At 37.5% G+C, this 18,748-nt stretch overlaps 1 protein-coding gene across 1 annotated transcript in view; it reads left to right on the forward strand.

The window, feature by feature from the left end:
- LOC107598766 (obg-like ATPase 1) overlaps positions 1-18,517 on the forward strand; it is a 21,089-nt gene extending 2,572 nt beyond the window's left edge. Inside the window, exons 2-6 of the mRNA XM_016290201.1 lie at positions 17,151-17,343; positions 17,440-17,567; positions 17,914-18,089; positions 18,201-18,281; positions 18,391-18,517. Coding sequence (XP_016145687.1) covers positions 17,151-17,343; positions 17,440-17,567; positions 17,914-18,089; positions 18,201-18,281; positions 18,391-18,492 — 680 coding nt within the window. The 3' untranslated portion in view covers positions 18,493-18,517. The remainder of the gene's footprint in view (positions 1-17,150; positions 17,344-17,439; positions 17,568-17,913; positions 18,090-18,200; positions 18,282-18,390) is intronic.
- The last annotated feature ends 231 nt before the right edge of the window (positions 18,518-18,748 follow it).

The raw sequence follows: 18,748 nt of genomic DNA on the forward strand, positions 1-18,748 counted from the left end.
GAATTCCCAGACCCCACTAACCTCGATTGAAAGGAGGCAGTCATCCGGTGTCTGGAGAGTATCCAATCTCGATCCGGAACCCCGCCGCCAGCCGCGCCGATGTCAAGCATGCCGGCTGCGGCATTCCCAAGCCCGCCGGCTGCGGCTCTCTCCAGCCCGCTGGCCGTTCCGAAGTCAAGCCCGCCGGCCGCGCCATTCTCCCTTTACCAAAGGAGGAGGATGAGGAGAAGACAACTGTTCTCCGCCTTCATCCTAACCACAGAGCTCGCTCCAGTGTGGGCTCCAGCCCCTGAGTTTAGACCAAGGAGGGCCCCTGTTCCCGAGTTTAGACCAAGGAGGGCCCCTGTTCCCGAGTTTAGCCCAGAGAGGGCCCCTGTTCCCGAGTTTAGCCCAGAGAGGGCTCCAGTCCCCGAGTTTAGCCCAGAGAGTGTTCCAGTCCCCGAGTCTAGACCAGAGAGGGCTCCAGTTCCCATGTCCAGGCCAAGGAGGGCTCCAGTCCCCAAGTCAAGCTCAGGGAGGGCCACAGTTCCCAAGCTAGGCCTACGGAGGGCCTCTAAAGACGATATTCTCCCCAAGGATCTTTTTTCCTGAACTGTCTGCTTCGTCATGGCCTCCTACTCTGCCTGCTCCGCCATGGCTTCCTAGTCTGCCTGATCCTCCATGGTGCCCTGAACTGCCTGCACTGCCATGGCTTCCAGAGCTCCCTGCTCTGCCATGGCCCCTGAGCTCCCTGTGCTGCCATAGCACCCTGGACTGCCTGATCTGCCCTGGAGGTATTCCCCGTGTCCCAGTCCTGCACCAGCCTCCAGGGCGCCCCCTGCTTCGTCATGGCCTCCTACTCTGCCTGCTCCGCCATGGCTTCCTAGTCTGCCTGATCCTCCATGGTGCCCTGAACTGCCTGCACTGCCATGGCTTCCAGAGCTCCCTGCTCTGCCATGGCTCCTGTGCTGCCATAGCACCCTGGACTGCCTGATCTGCCCTGGAGGTATTCCCCGTGTCCCAGTCCTGCACCAGCCTCCAGGGCCCCCACCCCCCCTCCCTGGTGTAATTGTTATTGAATTGGAACATGTTATTGAATTCCAAACGCCATTATAGGTGATTGTACAATGTGAAGGATTGTTAAATAGTATTCCACAGCTGAAGTAGTGATGTCCACAGACTTCAATAACTTGCATGAGTGTTCCTGGCTGTAGATCCAACTATGACCGTATGTTCCTCCAGCTGCCTCTTCAAGCATCTGAAGATCCTCCATTGCTAGAGACTACAGACAGGCTTGTATACACTTTGCAATGATTCTGATTAAAAGTGCAATTCATTGGAGCAGTAACATGAATGTACACTTTAACTCCAGTCTGACCTGTTGTTAGTGCATGAAGGACAAACAGGAAAAGTCCAGTGAGAGTCCTCTTCATCTCTGCTGTAGTGAGCTGCTTTGGTTTATGGATGACTGAGCACTGAACAGTTTATCACCCACAATGGGTGATATAAAACCTACAGCAGCAGCATCTATTTTGCTTATTTAAAGAAGTTGGAAAGTTAGACATGTGACAGCCTAAAAAACATTTTAATGTCTTTGATGGAATGATGTAAAAGTCCTGATAAAAGGGCATTTCTGTTAACGGGTATTTTAGCTACTATACTTGAAACCATCCACATCAAGTATGCAAATTTCACTTCTGGTTGTTCATACGCTGCCGTGCTTAACCAGACTGAAGCACAGATGAAATCACGGTCACACTTTATTTTAAAGGCAGGGTAGGTGATTTGGTTCAAAAATATTAGTGCCACTTAAAAAAAAATAAATCTGAAATTATAGTCGTAATATTTCAAGAAAAAAATCTAAATTATGAGAATAAAATCTAAATATTTTGAAAATAGTCAAAATGACGACAATCAAGTCGTAGCAATTACGAGATTACAGTTATAATTTTGAAAGTATTGCCTATTGCATATGCATATGGCCTGGATTGGGAGCACCAAGAGAAATTCCGGTGGCCTGTCAACTGATTTGAATATATGAGGGATTATTAGTAGAAATCATACCATGTGTCAAATACTCGCAGGGACAGCTTGGAATATATCTCAGTGTAATCGAAAAGATGATTGATTCACATGCTGCTTAAACTGAGGCAAATACAACGATCTGTCACGCCATATTAAAGAGAGTGAAAAACACATTGTAAGACATATTGTTTGTATTTCGCTATAAAAATTACAGAATTTGAAAGCTGAGACTTTGGAATTTCTACCGGTGCTCCCAATCCAGGCCATTTGCATGCAATATAGGCTATGCTCTCAAAATATTATAGCTGTAATCTCGTAATAGCTACAACCTAATTCTCGTAATTTTTACCTTATTCTCAAAATATTTAGACTTTATTCTCATATTGCTACAACTTTATTCTCGTAATTTAGACTTTTTTCTCAAAATATTACGACTTTAATATCGTAATCTTAGTTTTTTTTTTATTTATTTATTTTTTTTTTACGTGACACTAAAATGTCATCTTACTTTTCACATCCCGATAGCAATCAATAAATTGAGTGGTCTAAATGTATTCATATCGTCTGTTGAAGGCGTAGAACCATAAAATGTTCAACCAATCAGATTATTCGGTCTGAACATTACGATAAACTGTCCTACCTGCCTGTCAACGTATGTATTTGCATACTTCTTACCTCTATGCATTTGCATAGTCCCTTTCAAGGAAAGTCTGTTCACTCGTCAGCCATATTCGCAATGCCTCCGGGCAGCTCATCCAAGACCAGGTCCTATCTAAATAAATGGGGGAATCCTGAAATCTCAAAAACTGCCCTATGAACTCACAAATAAATGAAATATTTCAAATCAGCAAAATAAATCTGAAATGAACTGCCCCATGAATGTTGTTTCTTATGCTAAAATAGTGTTAAAAAGCTTATTTTTCAGGCTAGACCAGCCAATGCGCATGCGCAGTCATAACGATCTAATGACTGCGCATCTGCAGTGGCTGGTCTAGCCTCAGGTTTCAATGGGAACCGGAGCTTCTAACAGCCACTGCATTGATGCAATGACTTTACCAATCAGCGATTGGCTCTTTCATTTAGAAGGAGGGACTATTTCGCCATATTGCGTGTTGCAGTTTCTCCCATTCATAAATTGGCTATAGGAGTGAACATCTTTGTATTTCTATAGTCTTTGACTCTGCACACCCTGTTTGTGCAGACATGATATGTTCTCAGAGCGTTCCATTATGCTATTGCAGACTGAGCGAGAATGAAAGGTGTTTTTATTTTAATATCATGCGCTTTGTACTATAGTGTTTTCTTACCAGTGAATGAGACATGAGGTAATCTGACAGCGTTGCATTCAACCAATGCCGTTTCTCATCGTGTCACTGATTAGCCTCTGGTCTGTCTGTGCTCGTTCTTGTGTTTTGGAGGAGGCGTGGCTTTGCAGAGGGCAGGGAAGGTGGGATCTTGCCAAAGCCACTAGAAGGCAAGCCTGCAACCTTTAGCCAAAAAAGCGTAACAGCTAATGCTAATGCTTCCGGTTTGCCAGTACGTGGGAAAGGAGACCAGAGGCTGTTTTTTTTTTTAATGGATGTCAATAGAGGAGAGGCTTCACTGCGCTGAATAAACAGCTTTTTAGAGGAAACAGCTTATCATTTAATGAATCGACAGCCTGTCAGCTAATCTCCAACATGTTTTACACTAAGCAGTACTTTTGGATTGAACTATTTTTAGAGTTTACACCGGAAAATTTTTTTTATAAGAGGAGCCACTGACTTTTTGCGACAGGTGGGATCCAGCTTATGGCATTTCTCATTCATTTCTATGGTATCCGTAAACGGCGATTGAGTGTCACACAACACTGACTGAAATTCAATGACATCAAGGCTGTAATGTGATTATTAGCCGCTACGCTTTCTCCAATAGTAAGTAATACAGACCCTCTCATCTCCCTATAGTTAGAAAATCTCTGATCTTGCTTTCAAAGTTAGCTTGCTATTGCTAGCCAAAAAATTTTTTATAAGAGGAGCCACTGACTTTTTGCGACAGGTGGGATCCAGCTTATGGCATTTCTCATTCATTTCTATGGTATCCGTAAACGGCGATTGAGTGTCACACAACACTGACTGAAATTCAATGACATCAAGGCTGTAATGTGATTATTAGCCGCTACGCTTTCTCCAATAGTAAGTAATACAGACCCTCTCATCTCCCTATAGTTAGAAAATCTCTGATCTTGCTTTCAAAGTTAGCTTGCTATTGCTAGCCTCTCCGAAAACGTCTACCCTACCTTTAAGGTCCAATGGACTATGTGCACGAACACTGCTTATGTATTTACGGTAGAATCTCAGCCACCGACTTCACTTCCGTATAGCACCATAGAGAAGTGTAGTAGCCGCAGACGTATTGCAAACAACAAATAATTAGTATTTGCTAAATAAGCATTGTTATAAACATAAAAATATATAACATCTCATTCTAGTTATTGCTTCCTGAAAGTTTAAATATTAACAGTCGAAGACAGTAGTTTAGCCAAACATTGTTGTGTCCCATCGGGCTAAAGGGGCTATTAAGTTACCCACCTTATTCCAGTAGAATATCTACTCCTTTTAAGCTTTTAGGATTTTAACATCCTTAATACAAGCAAAATGTTGAAGAGTAAACACTAGAGACATACTTAATTTATACCCTTGGCTACTCACACTCTTCACAACAATACAATAGAACAGCACAATATATAAATTTAAATAATGTTTAAAAGATTAACAAAACCATATGCCACAAATTACAATTCATTAAAATGAATACAGGCACAATAAGCCATTTAAATGTTTTATTTTTTTTGAAGAACTGACTGATATATTTGCATACAAAAACACTAAAACTAAAGCAAAACTACAGCTTTGCCCATAGGAAAAATGTATTGCTCAGTGGTTGCACTTCCTAAGCTCAGGGGACTTAGATGAGATTCTCATATCTCTCATTTTAGTATCAACAGCATTTCCGATGTTTCTCCTAAAATTCCTTAGGAGAAATAGAAGTAGACACAAATGAGACTTGAGAAATATTTGAGAATAAAAGAGTCAAAACTGAGAATGTGGTGGAAGAAACATAGAATATCTCTTTATTGTCTTGCTGCAATCTCTATCAAGACTCCATTATAGGAATATTTTATTGCTCAGAGTTAGCTTTTTCTAAACTCAGGAGACTTAGTTGTGATTCTCATGTATTTCTCATTTTAGTATCAACAGTGTCTCCGATGTTTCTCCTAAAATTTCTTAGTAGAAATAAAAGTAGACACAACTGAGACATGAGAAATATCTGAGAGAAAGGAGTCCAAAATGAGAATGGACTGTGAGAAACATGGGAGATCTCTTTATTGTCTTGCTGTAATCTCTTTCAAAACCCCATTATATAAAATGTTTTACAACTAAGAGGTTGCTCTTTCTTTTTTCATCTTTAATGGTCAAAACAGTAGGAGTAGAGACATGAGGGTGAGAAAGGAACAGGAGCAGAAAACTACCTTTAGCTGAGACTCGAACTCATGCTGTCTGCAGTGCAGTTGTGCCTTCACATGGATGTGCTGCTCACAAGGCTATGGCTCTGACAAGTTACTCTACGCTCAGGATACTAAGGGCTGATTCTCTTATATGTCTCAATGAGATAATCAGCTTTGTCTTAAGATGTATTCTATTTTATTTTAGGAGAAACGTTAAACTTTTACCACTATTGTAGATACTAAAACTATATAATTTAAATAGTATGAAACATTTCAGAATATCAAGGGTTACTAGTTTATATTTATCTTCAATGCCCAGGCAGCATTGTATATACAGCACATTTGCCAAGACTTATATAAGTGCAAGATGTTTAGTATAAGATCAATACTTTCTTTTTAACAAATGTAACACTAGTGTACATGCCCAGTTCAACGGGGGTGCTAAGTGCTCAAACGAAATCAATAGCACTCTCAGTTAAAGCTGTAATAATAGCATTTCATTGCAAATTTGGCAAACTATCCAGTACGTTATGGTTTGCGCTCTGGAGATCGGTTTCTATTCATTGTGTTTGTGCAGCATTGAGCAATGTAGCCAATCACAGACATATCTGTTGATTTCTTGAACACAACAGACAGTCAGTGGCTTTAAAGTTAGAATCCACTCACCGCTCAAATCGCCAGAGTTTTTGTTCAGGTGTTGTGTTCAGCACGAATCATCTCATTACAACAAAGTGTAGACGCGATGTAAATAAGAGATTCATTGTGCAGCATTGATAACTTCATTGATTTTAATGTAACTTTGTGAGGTTGCGATGAATGAAGATGAGTGATTATAAGTGAGCGCTCTTTGCACCATAGCAATGGATGGCTTATACATATATATATATAGAGAGAGAGAGAGAGAGAGAGAGAGAGCGCACCCTCACTAATTTATGAAGCCCCCTCAGTGATTTGATTGTGGAGCCGGGCCTGCTAGTCTACCAGTGTCTTTTTTTTTAGCATTAAAAAGTTTGTCTTGTACAGCCCATATTTGCATGTATGTAAATATATGTAATGCTTTCCTCTGTTAAATTATTGTGCAATAAAACACTGTCTACACAAAACAACTTTAAATATGACAATGCATGTATTGTGTTTGATTGAAATGGTGTTGATAAATTACATTAAAGCTAACCAGAGGGGGAAAAAATACAATAAAAACAGATCTCTTTAATATCCCAAATGTTTCTGCTAGACAGAAATGAGGTTAAGATGGAGATTTTTTTCTCCTGCTTCTCAAACTTGTCTCCTGAGACAAAAACTCTAACACTCTCACATTTGTCTCCTTTAAAGTTTTAGAAGAGACCTCTGTAACACTAGTGTACATGCCCAGTTCAACGGGGGTGCTAAGTGCTCAAACGAAATCAATAGCACTCTCAGTTAAAGCTGTAATAATAGCATTTCATTGCAAATTTGGCAAACTATCCAGTACGTTATGGTTTGCGCTCTGGAGATCGGTTTCTATTCATTGTGTTTGTGCAGCATTGAGCAATGTAGCCAATCACAGACATATCTGTTGATTTCTTGAACACAACAGACAGTCAGTGGCTTTAAAGTTAGAATCCACTCACCGCTCAAATCGCCAGAGTTTTTGTTCAGGTGTTGTGTTCAGCACGAATCATCTCATTACAACAAAGTGTAGACGCGATGTAAATAAGAGATTCATTGTGCAGCATTGATAACTTCATTGATTTTAATGTAACTTTGTGAGGTTGCGATGAATGAAGATGAGTGATTATAAGTGAGCGCTCTTTGCACCATAGCAATGGATGGCTTATACATATATATATATATAGAGAGAGAGAGAGAGAGAGAGAGAGCGCACCCTCACTAATTTATGAAGCCCCCTCAGTGATTTGATTGTGGAGCCGGGCCTGCTAGTCTACCAGTGTCTTTTTTTTTAGCATTAAAAAGTTTGTCTTGTACAGCCCATATTTAGAGAGAGAGAGAGAGAGAGAGAGAGAGCGCACCCTCACTAATTTATGAAGCCCCCTCAGTGATTTGATTGTGGAGCCGGGCCTGCTAGTCTACCAGTGTCTTTTTTTTTAGCATTAAAAAGTTTGTCTTGTACAGCCCATATTTGCATGTATGTAAATATATGTAATGCTTTCCTCTGTTAAATTATTGTGCAATAAAACACTGTCTACACAAAACAACTTTAAATATGACAATGCATGTATTGTGTTTGATTGAAATGGTGTTGATAAATTACATTAAAGCTAACCAGAGGGGGAAAAAATACAATAAAAACAGATCTCTTTAATATCCCAAATGTTTCTGCTAGACAGAAATGAGGTTAAGATGGAGATTTTTTTCTCCTGCTTCTCAAACTTGTCTCCTGAGACAAAAACTCTAACACTCTCACATTTGTCTCCTTTAAAGTTTTAGAAGAGACCTCACGATCACACACTGTGCTCAGATTTTTCTTCTTAGCTAGAGACTCTAGATCGCTCACATTTGCCTCCTCCAATGTTTCAAACAATATCTCAACAACATCACAAACTGTGCTCAGATTTATCTCCTAAACTAAAGATTCTGGTGGTCTCATATTTGTCTCTTCCAGTGTTTCAAACAATATCTCAGTAACAACACACACTGTGCTCAGATTTTTCTCCTTAGCTAGAGACACTGGATCTCTCATATTTGTATCCTCAAAAGTTAGAGATTTTAGTAACATCACACATTGTGCTCAGGTTTCTCTTAAGCTAAAGAGTCTGGGGTCTCATATTTGTCTCCTTTAAAGCTTTATAAAATATCTGAACAACTTTACAAAGTGTGCACCAAGTCAAGTACTTGAAAGACTCTAAATAAAGGGGGAAAAACACATACATTCAGAGTTTAAGAGAAATCATGCAGATAATGTTACGTTTTATTAAATACTGTTTATGTGCTTAGGCACAATTTGTTGTTGGAAATAGTAATGGACCCTTTTCACAAGACTGTGATGACGCGTTTAACAGTCATCAGCATCGCAAATCCTCCAAAGTTTTTCATATTTGTATTTTTTAAAAATGTATGTACATTTATAACACCATTATTTGTATCATATCACCTTTGCATCAAATTACAAAAAAAACAGCTGACGCTAATGCGAGGGTGTTTCTAATGCAGCTTCTATGGGAGGGACGGTAAATTTCACATTGTTCTCTCTTCTGACTGCCGTTATAAGTCTCTCTCAATTTTTTTCCTTTTATTGAAAGTCACAAAAACACTATCTTGGAGTTTTTCTTTTGCTATTTGAGCAAATGGGAATGCAAAAAAATATATTTGTGGTACTCTCCCATTCACTGCTCTTCAAGTTAACCCAACTATGACGACTCCTGCTGCTGAGAAACCCGGAAATGTGAAAAAGGTCCATGTTCCCTGATGCCTTTATCAAAACTGATTTACAGAAAAAAAGTAACCCTGGAGCTTTTCTTTAACGAAAGGCAAATAAATGTCTTATAACTCCGTCTTGATTATTAATTGACTAATTTGATTATTAATACATATTATATGGTAGAAATGTTTGAGCTAATATTGAGACATTTGACACTTGCACACTTTGTAAAGTTGTTGAGAGACAAATGAGACAAAGCAGACCAATGTGAGTGCTCCCGAGTCTTTAGTGTAGGCGCAAAATCTGAGCACAGTGTGTGATGCTGTTGAGATCTTTTCTAAAGCTTTAAAAGAGACAAATGTGAGAGATCCAGAGTCTCTAGCTAAGGAGAAAAATCTGAGCACAGTGTGTGATGCTAATGAAATCTCTTATAAAACTTTCAAGGAGACAAATGTGAGAGTTTTTGTCTCAGGAAACAAGTTTGAGAAGCAGGAGACGCAAGCTAAAATCTCCATTCAATCTTAAAGTAAACTCATTTCTGTCTAGGATTAGACAGGTTACTAGTGTCAATATACAGTACATCAGGTCCATACCTGTTGATTTGAATTATTTGCATGCAGAATGAATGGGGAAATACAAACAGACTGAGATTTCACTGGGCTATGCAAAGATCACGCCATACATAAAGAAATCACCTTTCATTACAAAAGCATCTTCCTCTCTCATAAGCTGTCTTTTGGTTTATAAATGCATTACACAAACTAACATGAAGGATCAATATTTCATCCGTGCCTGATTTTGGTTGTTTTGAAACAACATCTCTAGGACCTATTGGTCAAGGCACACTCAGGATTGTGCTACAACACACATACAGCAGTGGCAGGTTGCTGTGAAAATGACGCAGCAAACAAATGTAGCTGCTGTTTGCATTGTCTTTCACCCATTTCTGCATGCAAAGAAATTCTACATCCACAATCCTCATTCAAATGAGAGAAATGATGATTTGCCTTTGTCTACATTGACATTTCTTAGAATGAACATAAATTATTCCTAGTTTACTAGATATTATGTTTATTGGCTTTCAGTCATCTTTAAATAAAAAAAGACAGCTATAGATGCTGTATCAACAATAAGTTGGATGCTGATGTTGTGGATTTTGGATTTGTATGTTCCATGTCAGTGCCAGTGAGGGCGATAACCTCAACCATCCTTAAACCAAACCAGTTCACTATACAGCAGAGATGAAGTTGTCTTTCTTCTGCCAAGAAAAAATTACATTGAGACTTGTGATGATGAATTTGCCTTGGGAATATGCCCTTTTAAAAATAAAGGTTCTTCAATGGTTCCTTACAACACCGTAGGTTCTGCAAAGAACCTTCATCTTGTCAAGAACCATTTTTCATTCTATAGGGTTCTTGAGATGAGCTAACTGGTTCTCTGGTGTTTCATCACAGGTTCTGCATATTAGAATATTGGCTAATTCTTCATGGCACTGTCTGTTAGGTTAAAGCAGGGTTCTCAACTCTGGCCCTTGAGATCCAGTTTCCTGGAGAGTTTAGCTTCAACCCTGATCAAACACACATGAACAAGCTAATTACAGTCGTCAGGTTTACTAGAAAGTTTCAGGCAGGTTTGGAAAGTGGATCTCGAGGGCCAGAGTTGAGAACCCCTTGGTTAAATTGAAACCCTCCTAAAAACATTCATATCAAAATAGTATATCTAAATGTCTTTAGATTTAAATGTAAATTCTATTTAAATGAAAAAAAAAATGCTAACAGACAACCAACTTCTGCAATAAATTTGTACAAAATATAGTCTATGTTTTAATTGACAATAATATCACTGTTGACAAAGTAAATTTGATAAAACAATTTTATCATATATATCATTTTGGTTACATTTTTAAATTAGCTTTTTAACCCAACAGTTGGGTTAGTCAACAACCCAGCATTTTTTAGAGTGTATATTAAACTAAAATAGACAAAATCTTAAATAATGTGCATCAGCTTGTGGTGTGAAATATGCCTAGGGCCGGATTATCCAATGGGCATTATGGGCACGGACCCAAGTCAGGGGAAGAAAAAAAAATTCGGAGTGTCTTTACACTTAGTGCAAATAGAGTACTTGTTGGCAAACACTATTTATACTAGCGCTGCCCACCAATGTCTGGTACACTCAAAATTAATAAAAGACAAATTTGGTTCAACATATTCAGTGGAGCAGCAGTAGAGAGTAGGAATAGTCTTTTGACATTATCAACCCAGGTTCAAATCTGCCTTTTGCCAAGCTATAAATAATCATTTACATTCTGTTATTATTGCATCCTGTTAATGTACAAAAATACTGAAGTGCAAATTGTATCTACCAATATAAAGTATAGATAGCATAATTGCTATTTATTTACACTTATTGAAAAGATAACTGCTGGTCCAGGAAAGTATTGTTGCAATCAAGTGTAAATCCTGTATGACGGAGAATATCTAGAGGTGTTGAAATTGTCATTCAGGTTGTGATCATAGGCTGTAGCCTGCCAGTATAAATCCTGAATATGCTAGAAGTGTTTCCAACAAATAGTACCCTGAAATGAATAACCTTGATTGTGCGTGTGTGTGCTGATGAGTTTACACTAAAAACCCATTTTAAAAATAGCACAGACAGTCTGACAGAACCAAGAATGAGTTCTGTGCATGTGATCCGTAATGCGCACAATTTGAACCAATCAATTGTGGTCTTGATTCCTCCCCCGCCCAAGGAAGCGGGGGTTTTTTTCTTTTTCTTTTTTCAAGAAGTTTGCGCGGGGTTATCTCCACTATACAAAATTCATTTGAAGGTGGTAAGTTACTGTTTTTTAACTAAAAGCTCTGTTTATTGTAAAGTTGTTGATAAAATAGTTTTAAAATTGTTATGTAACCTGGATATGTAAGTGTATCAAAAATGTAGAATCAGTTTTGTGTAAATTATTGTAGGGTTGAGCTTACGGATCAAATACTAATTATGGATAAAGATGCATGCTCTCTCTTAGATTTTCTCCATGTGAAAGATATAACACTAGCATGTCAGAAAAACAAAACAAAACAGAATTACTGATTTGGAAAAAGAATCACCCCCTTGTGTCAGTATTTTGTTGAACCACCTTTTGCTTTAATTACAGTCTTTAGTCTGTTGGGATATGTGTCTCTACTGACTTTGCACATCTAGAATGTGCCCTCTTATTTGCAGTCTTCAAGTCATTCCACAGATTTTCAATGGGGTTTAAGTCTGGGATCTGACTAGGTCATGCAAGCATGGCCGTAACCAGGGTTTGAAAATTAGCGAGGTCTGGGGTGGGGTTAAGAATTGTGATTTAATAACCCATACATATACAACTCATTAGAAAGACTGAAAATAATGTGGAAGAGGTTACCATAAGCAGCAGGTTTCAACGTATGCATTTGGCCAATGACATGTCCAAAGTGATGTAAAACAAACTGATCTACATATTTACATGCATGAGTTTGCGTGTTTCCTGCTAGTGCTGTGCCCCATCTGTACAGCTACAGAAATGTTTTACTGTATTAGGAGAAAGTCTAATAAAGGCTGAACTGTAATAACTATAAATGCAAAAAACAAGTAGTATTGATGAAACAATGACTCTGTCAGATGAAGTCAAAATGAACAATGAGTAGGCTAAAGCGTAATGTAAATCATAGTTAATAAACAGTACTGTTTAAATTTTTAATTTATACATTAATTAATCAATTTATTTATTTATTTATTTATGTTTACATCACTGCTCATTCCAGTGTCACAAACAATAAGTATGGTAAAATTCAATAACATTGGTCTGATGTAGCCTAATGGACTAAGCATCTTTAAAACTGCATTTCCTATAACTGTAAATCTAATTAATTAATATGATCATACTATAAAAGAATATCAATGAGAGATGTGTAAACTAATTCATGTCTGAACAGTCTTTGAAGCCCTTGACGTACTACCTGCCTCATGCCTGTGTCTTACGCCCCCTAGTGAGTGTTACACCATCCTACATGCATGTGCTCATTTTTACTTGCTCCCATTCCATTCTGAAAGGAACCAACACGTTAAAACGACATTAAAATCATAGGATTTGTTTGATAAGTATATATGACTGTTTCAGCAAACTCTGCAGTTTTTATTAAGTTAAATAAGAATAACATCTTGTGCAAATTCAGACACCAATCTTACCCTTGCCAAAGACCACGGAGTGAGCCAGTGCATCCTGTTGTTATGTTGTGTCTGTAGAGTATACGCTCAAAAAATAAAATAAATACATATATAAATAAATAAATAAATACATAAGCAAGTAAGCAAGGTTTGGCTCCAAAAAAAAAAATAAGCATAACAGTTTTCATCAGTCTTTCTGAGTAACGAAAACTTCTAATGAAATGATGTTCAAACAACAAACTGAATTATAGGAACTTAATAATTTGCAACAAACACAAATTGACTGAAAAAAAAGTTATTCCAACTAATAGAGTTTTGCCACAGTGTCAATTAAAATGTCTAATTACTAGCTTTTGTGTGGTAATGTAAAAGCAAAAAGTGTTCAGACAGTACATGGTCTACCCTACAAATGAGAAAGTGGAGGTAAGTGAAATGTCTTTTATGTGTGATGAAACAAGGCTGTAACATCATAAATAAGTAAATAATAAATGGTAACACTTTACAGTAAGGTTCCAATTGTTAACTATATTGAATGCATTAACTAACATTAAAAATAAGCAATACATTTGTTACAGTATTTATTAATCTTTCTTACCAATAAAAATACAACTATTCATTTTTAGTCCATGTTAGCTCAGGTCTGTTAAAAAACATTAGTACATACAACTTTTGTCAGGGTTCTGTCACTTCGGTCTAGTTTATTCATGGTTTTGTGACAGAGCCCTGACACTCCCATCTTGTCTTGTTTTCTTGTGAGCGTGCGGCTTAGAGTGTGCTCGAGCCGTGCGCTCTCTTGTCTGTGTGCTTTGTTTCATGTTGGAGCGTGGTGTTCGGATCCCGGCACTCATGTCTTGTTCAGATTCAGTTTTTGTTTGGCGTTGTCTAACCCCACCCATCTTGTTATCTGATTATTGGTTAATTTGCCCTACCTGTGTTTCCCTTATTAACCTCCTCATTTGCTCCCTATTTATTCTCCTTGTGTTTGCAGTCCTGTGCGAGTTCGTCAGTGAATGTTGTGTGTGCCTTGTGTTTTGCCCTGCCTTGCCAGTCGGTTTCCCCTATGGGGTAGTTTCTATTTGTTTAGTTTTATTTTGTTATTAATAAAAGCCCTAATCTCATCTCTCCACCCCGACTATGACACTTTTGATTTTAATAAAGTATTAGTAAATGTTGGAATCAACATTAACTAAGATTAATAAATGCTTTAGAAGTATTTTTCATTGTTAGTTTAACGAATGTAGTTAAATAATGGAACCTTATTGTAAAGTTGTCACAATTATGTTCTGTTAGATTCACTTTCATGGACTTTTAGTTTGTATTCAACAGGTTCCTGTTTTTTTTGTTCTAGTCTTCAGCCACTCATCAGTTTCCATGGACACTTATTATTCATCACAGCTGTCTGTCATTATGTTCATCACCTTGGTGTATTTAAGTTACTGGTATTTGTTTGTGCATTGCATGCTCTTTTGTAGTGTTTGTCCGAACTTTGGATTGCTTGCTTTTGTATTTAATAAACATTGTTTTATTTGATCCTTTTTGCTATCTTCATCTTCATCTCGACAGTACATGCCAACAGTGTTACCAAATCAATTAATCAATCCACACAAAAATGAATCTGCACTCTCCCTAATAGTTGCCTGAAATCAGTTTATTTTCTTTATTTTCTGAGTGAAAAATGATTGCAAGGTAAAACAAAGCAAAAATTAATTGCAGCATGTGTAATTGGAAAGATCAGCAGTTGCATCAGAAAAGCTGTATCTGTTGCATCTGCATCTGAGTAATTGTTGCATCTAACAAGTATGATCAGGTTTTGGTCCTATAGACTCAAGATTCACAGTTACGTATACACCGAGTAAAACTTGCAGTGAAATGTAAACATAGTCAGCTACTTAGTTTGTGCATTAAATATAAATTTTAGTAGGTAAAAAATGGTAAAATTAGATTAACAAGAAATAACAACAACAACAATAATAATGTTCTACAAATGCAAAACACAGTAACTACACTCTAAAAAATGCTGGGTTGAGACCACTGGGTAAGGACGTTGGGTTGTTTTAACCCAATTTTGGGTTGAAAATTGGTCTTGATCAATAACCCAGCGTTGCTGGGTTGGGAACACGGACGTGAAAGAGAGCACGCACGTCACGTTAACATCGGAGGTATCTCGACGACACCAGCCGCCATTTTCTCAGTGTCTTCAGATGGAAGCGAGTGCAAGTGAAAGACGGTTTATGGTAAGTAAAGATTAAAAATGTAAAGTCATTATTCATTGTTTGAGTCCGGTAGTATCTTGAGATTTCAGGGAAGGCAGAAATACTCTGAAAAGAGCTTATATACGCGGACTTCGCCTAACGTCAGAGAGTATCTTATTGTCACGGGCAGGGTGTACCAGAGATCAGGCAGGACGACGAAATAAAGGATATTTAATGAGTTGAACAACAGGAAATCCAGGGTAACATTCACAGGAACATTGACAATAACCGACAAACTAGACTACAGGAGGCAGGAACTAATATAGGGCAGATAACGAGGGGCAGACAGGTGAGCACAATAAGGTGATTAACTGATAATGATGACAGGAACAACCAAATAAGGACACAAAGGGAGAAACCACAATCGACAGTCCACAGGGGTATGACACTTATGTCATATTTACATAAGATTTTTGAGGTGTTAAGATTGAGAGGGTTATTAACATATTTACATGTTAATTCATTATCTCCTTATTCGCGGTTAAATTGAATGTAGTTTCCTAAAGGAAACAGCGTTATGTAATAAAGACTATTCTAATTATTTTGAGGCTGATGAAGTGATAATTGTTAAAAGTAATGTTTTGCATGTTATATTTCAGACATTGTTGAGCTTTGTGTCTTCATTGTGCCCGCGCCGGGAGTTAACGACACAGAACCCTGCTTGTGTGAGGAGGCGATTTTCTCAGCTTCTTCAGAAGAGAGGGAAAGATGGTTAAAGATTGGTTACACTTTATTTTGATAGTACACTTTAGACATTCTACTAACTGTAAGTAACTTTGCAACTACATGTCAACTAACTCTCATTACAGCATTTGTAGACTGTTAGGTTAGGGTTAGTAGAATAAGTTGCTGTACTTGCAAAGTTACTTATAGTCAGTAGAACATCTGTTGAGCGACCATCAAAATAAAGTGTTAGTAGATATTAATACTCTAATGATTGCTAGTTGACATGTAGTTGCAAAGTTATTTATAGGTAGTTGAATGTTTAAAGTGGACTATCAAAATGAAGTGTTAACAAAGATTTTGAATGAAGAATATTCTGAAAAATTATACTTTTTAGATTCAGCTGATATTACAGATCCATCTTCTTTCTAAACAGTAGATTGTGTAGACGAGTTTACCATCTGTTTTGCCTCAAAAATATTTTTATTTTTAATGTGCCACATGGGTGACTGGCCAGTTATTTTAATAGCTACAAGCACACAGGCAATTCCAATGAGAGTGAAAGTGGACCCAGAAAAATCCTAAAACTAGAGGATTTTGAAGAGTGTGGCTAAAATGATCTGAATGTTTTACAAATGGAGATATACAAGCTGCAGAGTGAAGAATTGTGTTGACTTGTATATTTTTTTGGAGAAGAACTGACCATCTTGAAGGGAGTACAAGTCATAATGCAAAGTATGAAAAAAGTGCTTCTTGGTTTAGCAAATATTTTCATTAAATAGAAGTCAGAAAACCACAGAAAGTAGGAGATCGAAGAGGACACTATGCAGAAATAATATGCAAAACAAATAAAGCCCTATAACGTTACACAAGACTGAGTAAAAGGTGAAACACCTTATATATACAGTATATATATAACTGGAGAAGAATGTAAATGTTATTTACGCTCATTCTGTGGCAGCAGGCAGGAGAGGCTGACCTCTTCTGGAGTGATGACAGTACTGCAGAAGGATATATGATAAATCGATAAGGTTATTTTCTTCATTCCTTTTTCTCACAGGAAGTATTACATTTTCTTTATAAAAATGAACTAATACTTGATATATATATATATATATATATATATATATATATATATATATATATATATATATATATATAGCAAGTATTAGTTTTAGCATTTTAGCAAACAAAGTGTCAGCGATCCATGTTCTCATCACTTATCTCAATTCATTTGTTTGTGCTTTCAGAAAGTCAACGTTCTTCAATGTTCTGACAAAGAGTGAGGCAGCGGCTGAGAATTTTCCCTTTTGCACTATTGACCCAAATGAGAGCCGTGTGCCCATTCCAGATGAGCGCTATGACTTCCTCTCACAGTACCATAAACCAGTCAGGTACCCACTGCATGTCTGCATAATACAGTTATCAACAGCTTTTAATTCTAGTCATCAGTGATATGATCTTAATTTCTCTTTTATATTTCACTCAAGTAAGGTTCCAGCGTTTCTGAACGTGGTGGATATTGCTGGCTTGGTGAAAGGTGCTCACGCAGGCCAGGGTTTGGGTAACGCCTTCCTCTCTCACATCAGTGCCTGTGATGCCATCTTTCATATGACACGCAAGTAGATAGCTATTTCAAACCATTTCTGAATATGTTTATTTTTTTTGATTTTATGAACTTCATGTCTGCTGTACGTGAAATGTATCTGCTAGTTACAATGTAGTTGGAAAGATGAATTAAATAACTCGACAACATGGAAAAAAAAAAACCCTCATGAAATTTCCAAAAAGCCATGAAAACTTCTACAGCAAATGTAAATTGACATTGTGACAGTTATCTGGCATGCATCCTCTTTAAATCTTGGATTTAATTCACGCCTGAGAAACCTGATGTTTTGTTCCATATGTTTGTATTTCAAATAAAATAACCCTGATAATGTGTATATGCAACCATTTGTGTGTAGGAGCTTTTGAGGATGAAGATATTATCCATGTTGAGGGCTGTGTTGACCCAGTGAGGGATATTGAGATCATCCATGAAGAGCTGAGGATGAAGGATGAAGAGATGATTGGGCCAATCATTGATAAACTTGAGAAAACCGCTGTCAGGGGAGGAGACAAAAAACTCAAACCTGAATATGTGAGTGAACTATATCCCAGTATGCATCTGACCACTGCAGAATTAAAACATTCTTCCTACTCTGTACATTAACAGAAAGCACTTACATTTTTTTGTTTTCTCTGCTTGCAGGACATCATGTGTAAAATAAAGTCCTGGGTTGTTGATGAAAAGAAACATGTTCGTTATTATCTTGAATGGAACGACAAAGAGGTTGAAATCTTTTTTCTTATCATTTTTGATATCATTTCTTATCATGTTTCTTTGATCAGATTGAGGTTTTGATTATACACTGTTTTTTCTTATTATTATTATTCTCCAGATTGAGGTCTTGAATAAGTATCTGTTCTTGACGTCCAAGCCGATGATCTACTTGGTAAACCTCTCGGAAAAAGATTACATCAGGAAAAAGAATAAATGGTGAGATGACATGTTAGCTGTTCATCTGCTGTTAGTGAGTCCTTCCTCAAGTGCTTATACTTAAAGGGATAGTTCACCCAAAAATGAAAATTCTGTCATTAATTACTCACCCTCATGTCGTTCCAAACCTGTAATATCTTTGTTCATCTTCGGAACACAAATTAAGATATTTTTGATGCATTCCGAGAGCTCTCTGACCCTACCATAGGCAGCAAGGATCCTAACACAATTTCTATGCAAGAAACAAGAGTATCAGATCA

This window comes from Sinocyclocheilus grahami, unplaced genomic scaffold (assembly GCF_001515645.1).
Source record: "Sinocyclocheilus grahami isolate Dianchi unplaced genomic scaffold, SAMN03320097.WGS_v1.1 scaffold255.1, whole genome shotgun sequence".
NCBI classification, from domain to species: Eukaryota; Metazoa; Chordata; class Actinopteri; order Cypriniformes; family Cyprinidae; genus Sinocyclocheilus; species Sinocyclocheilus grahami.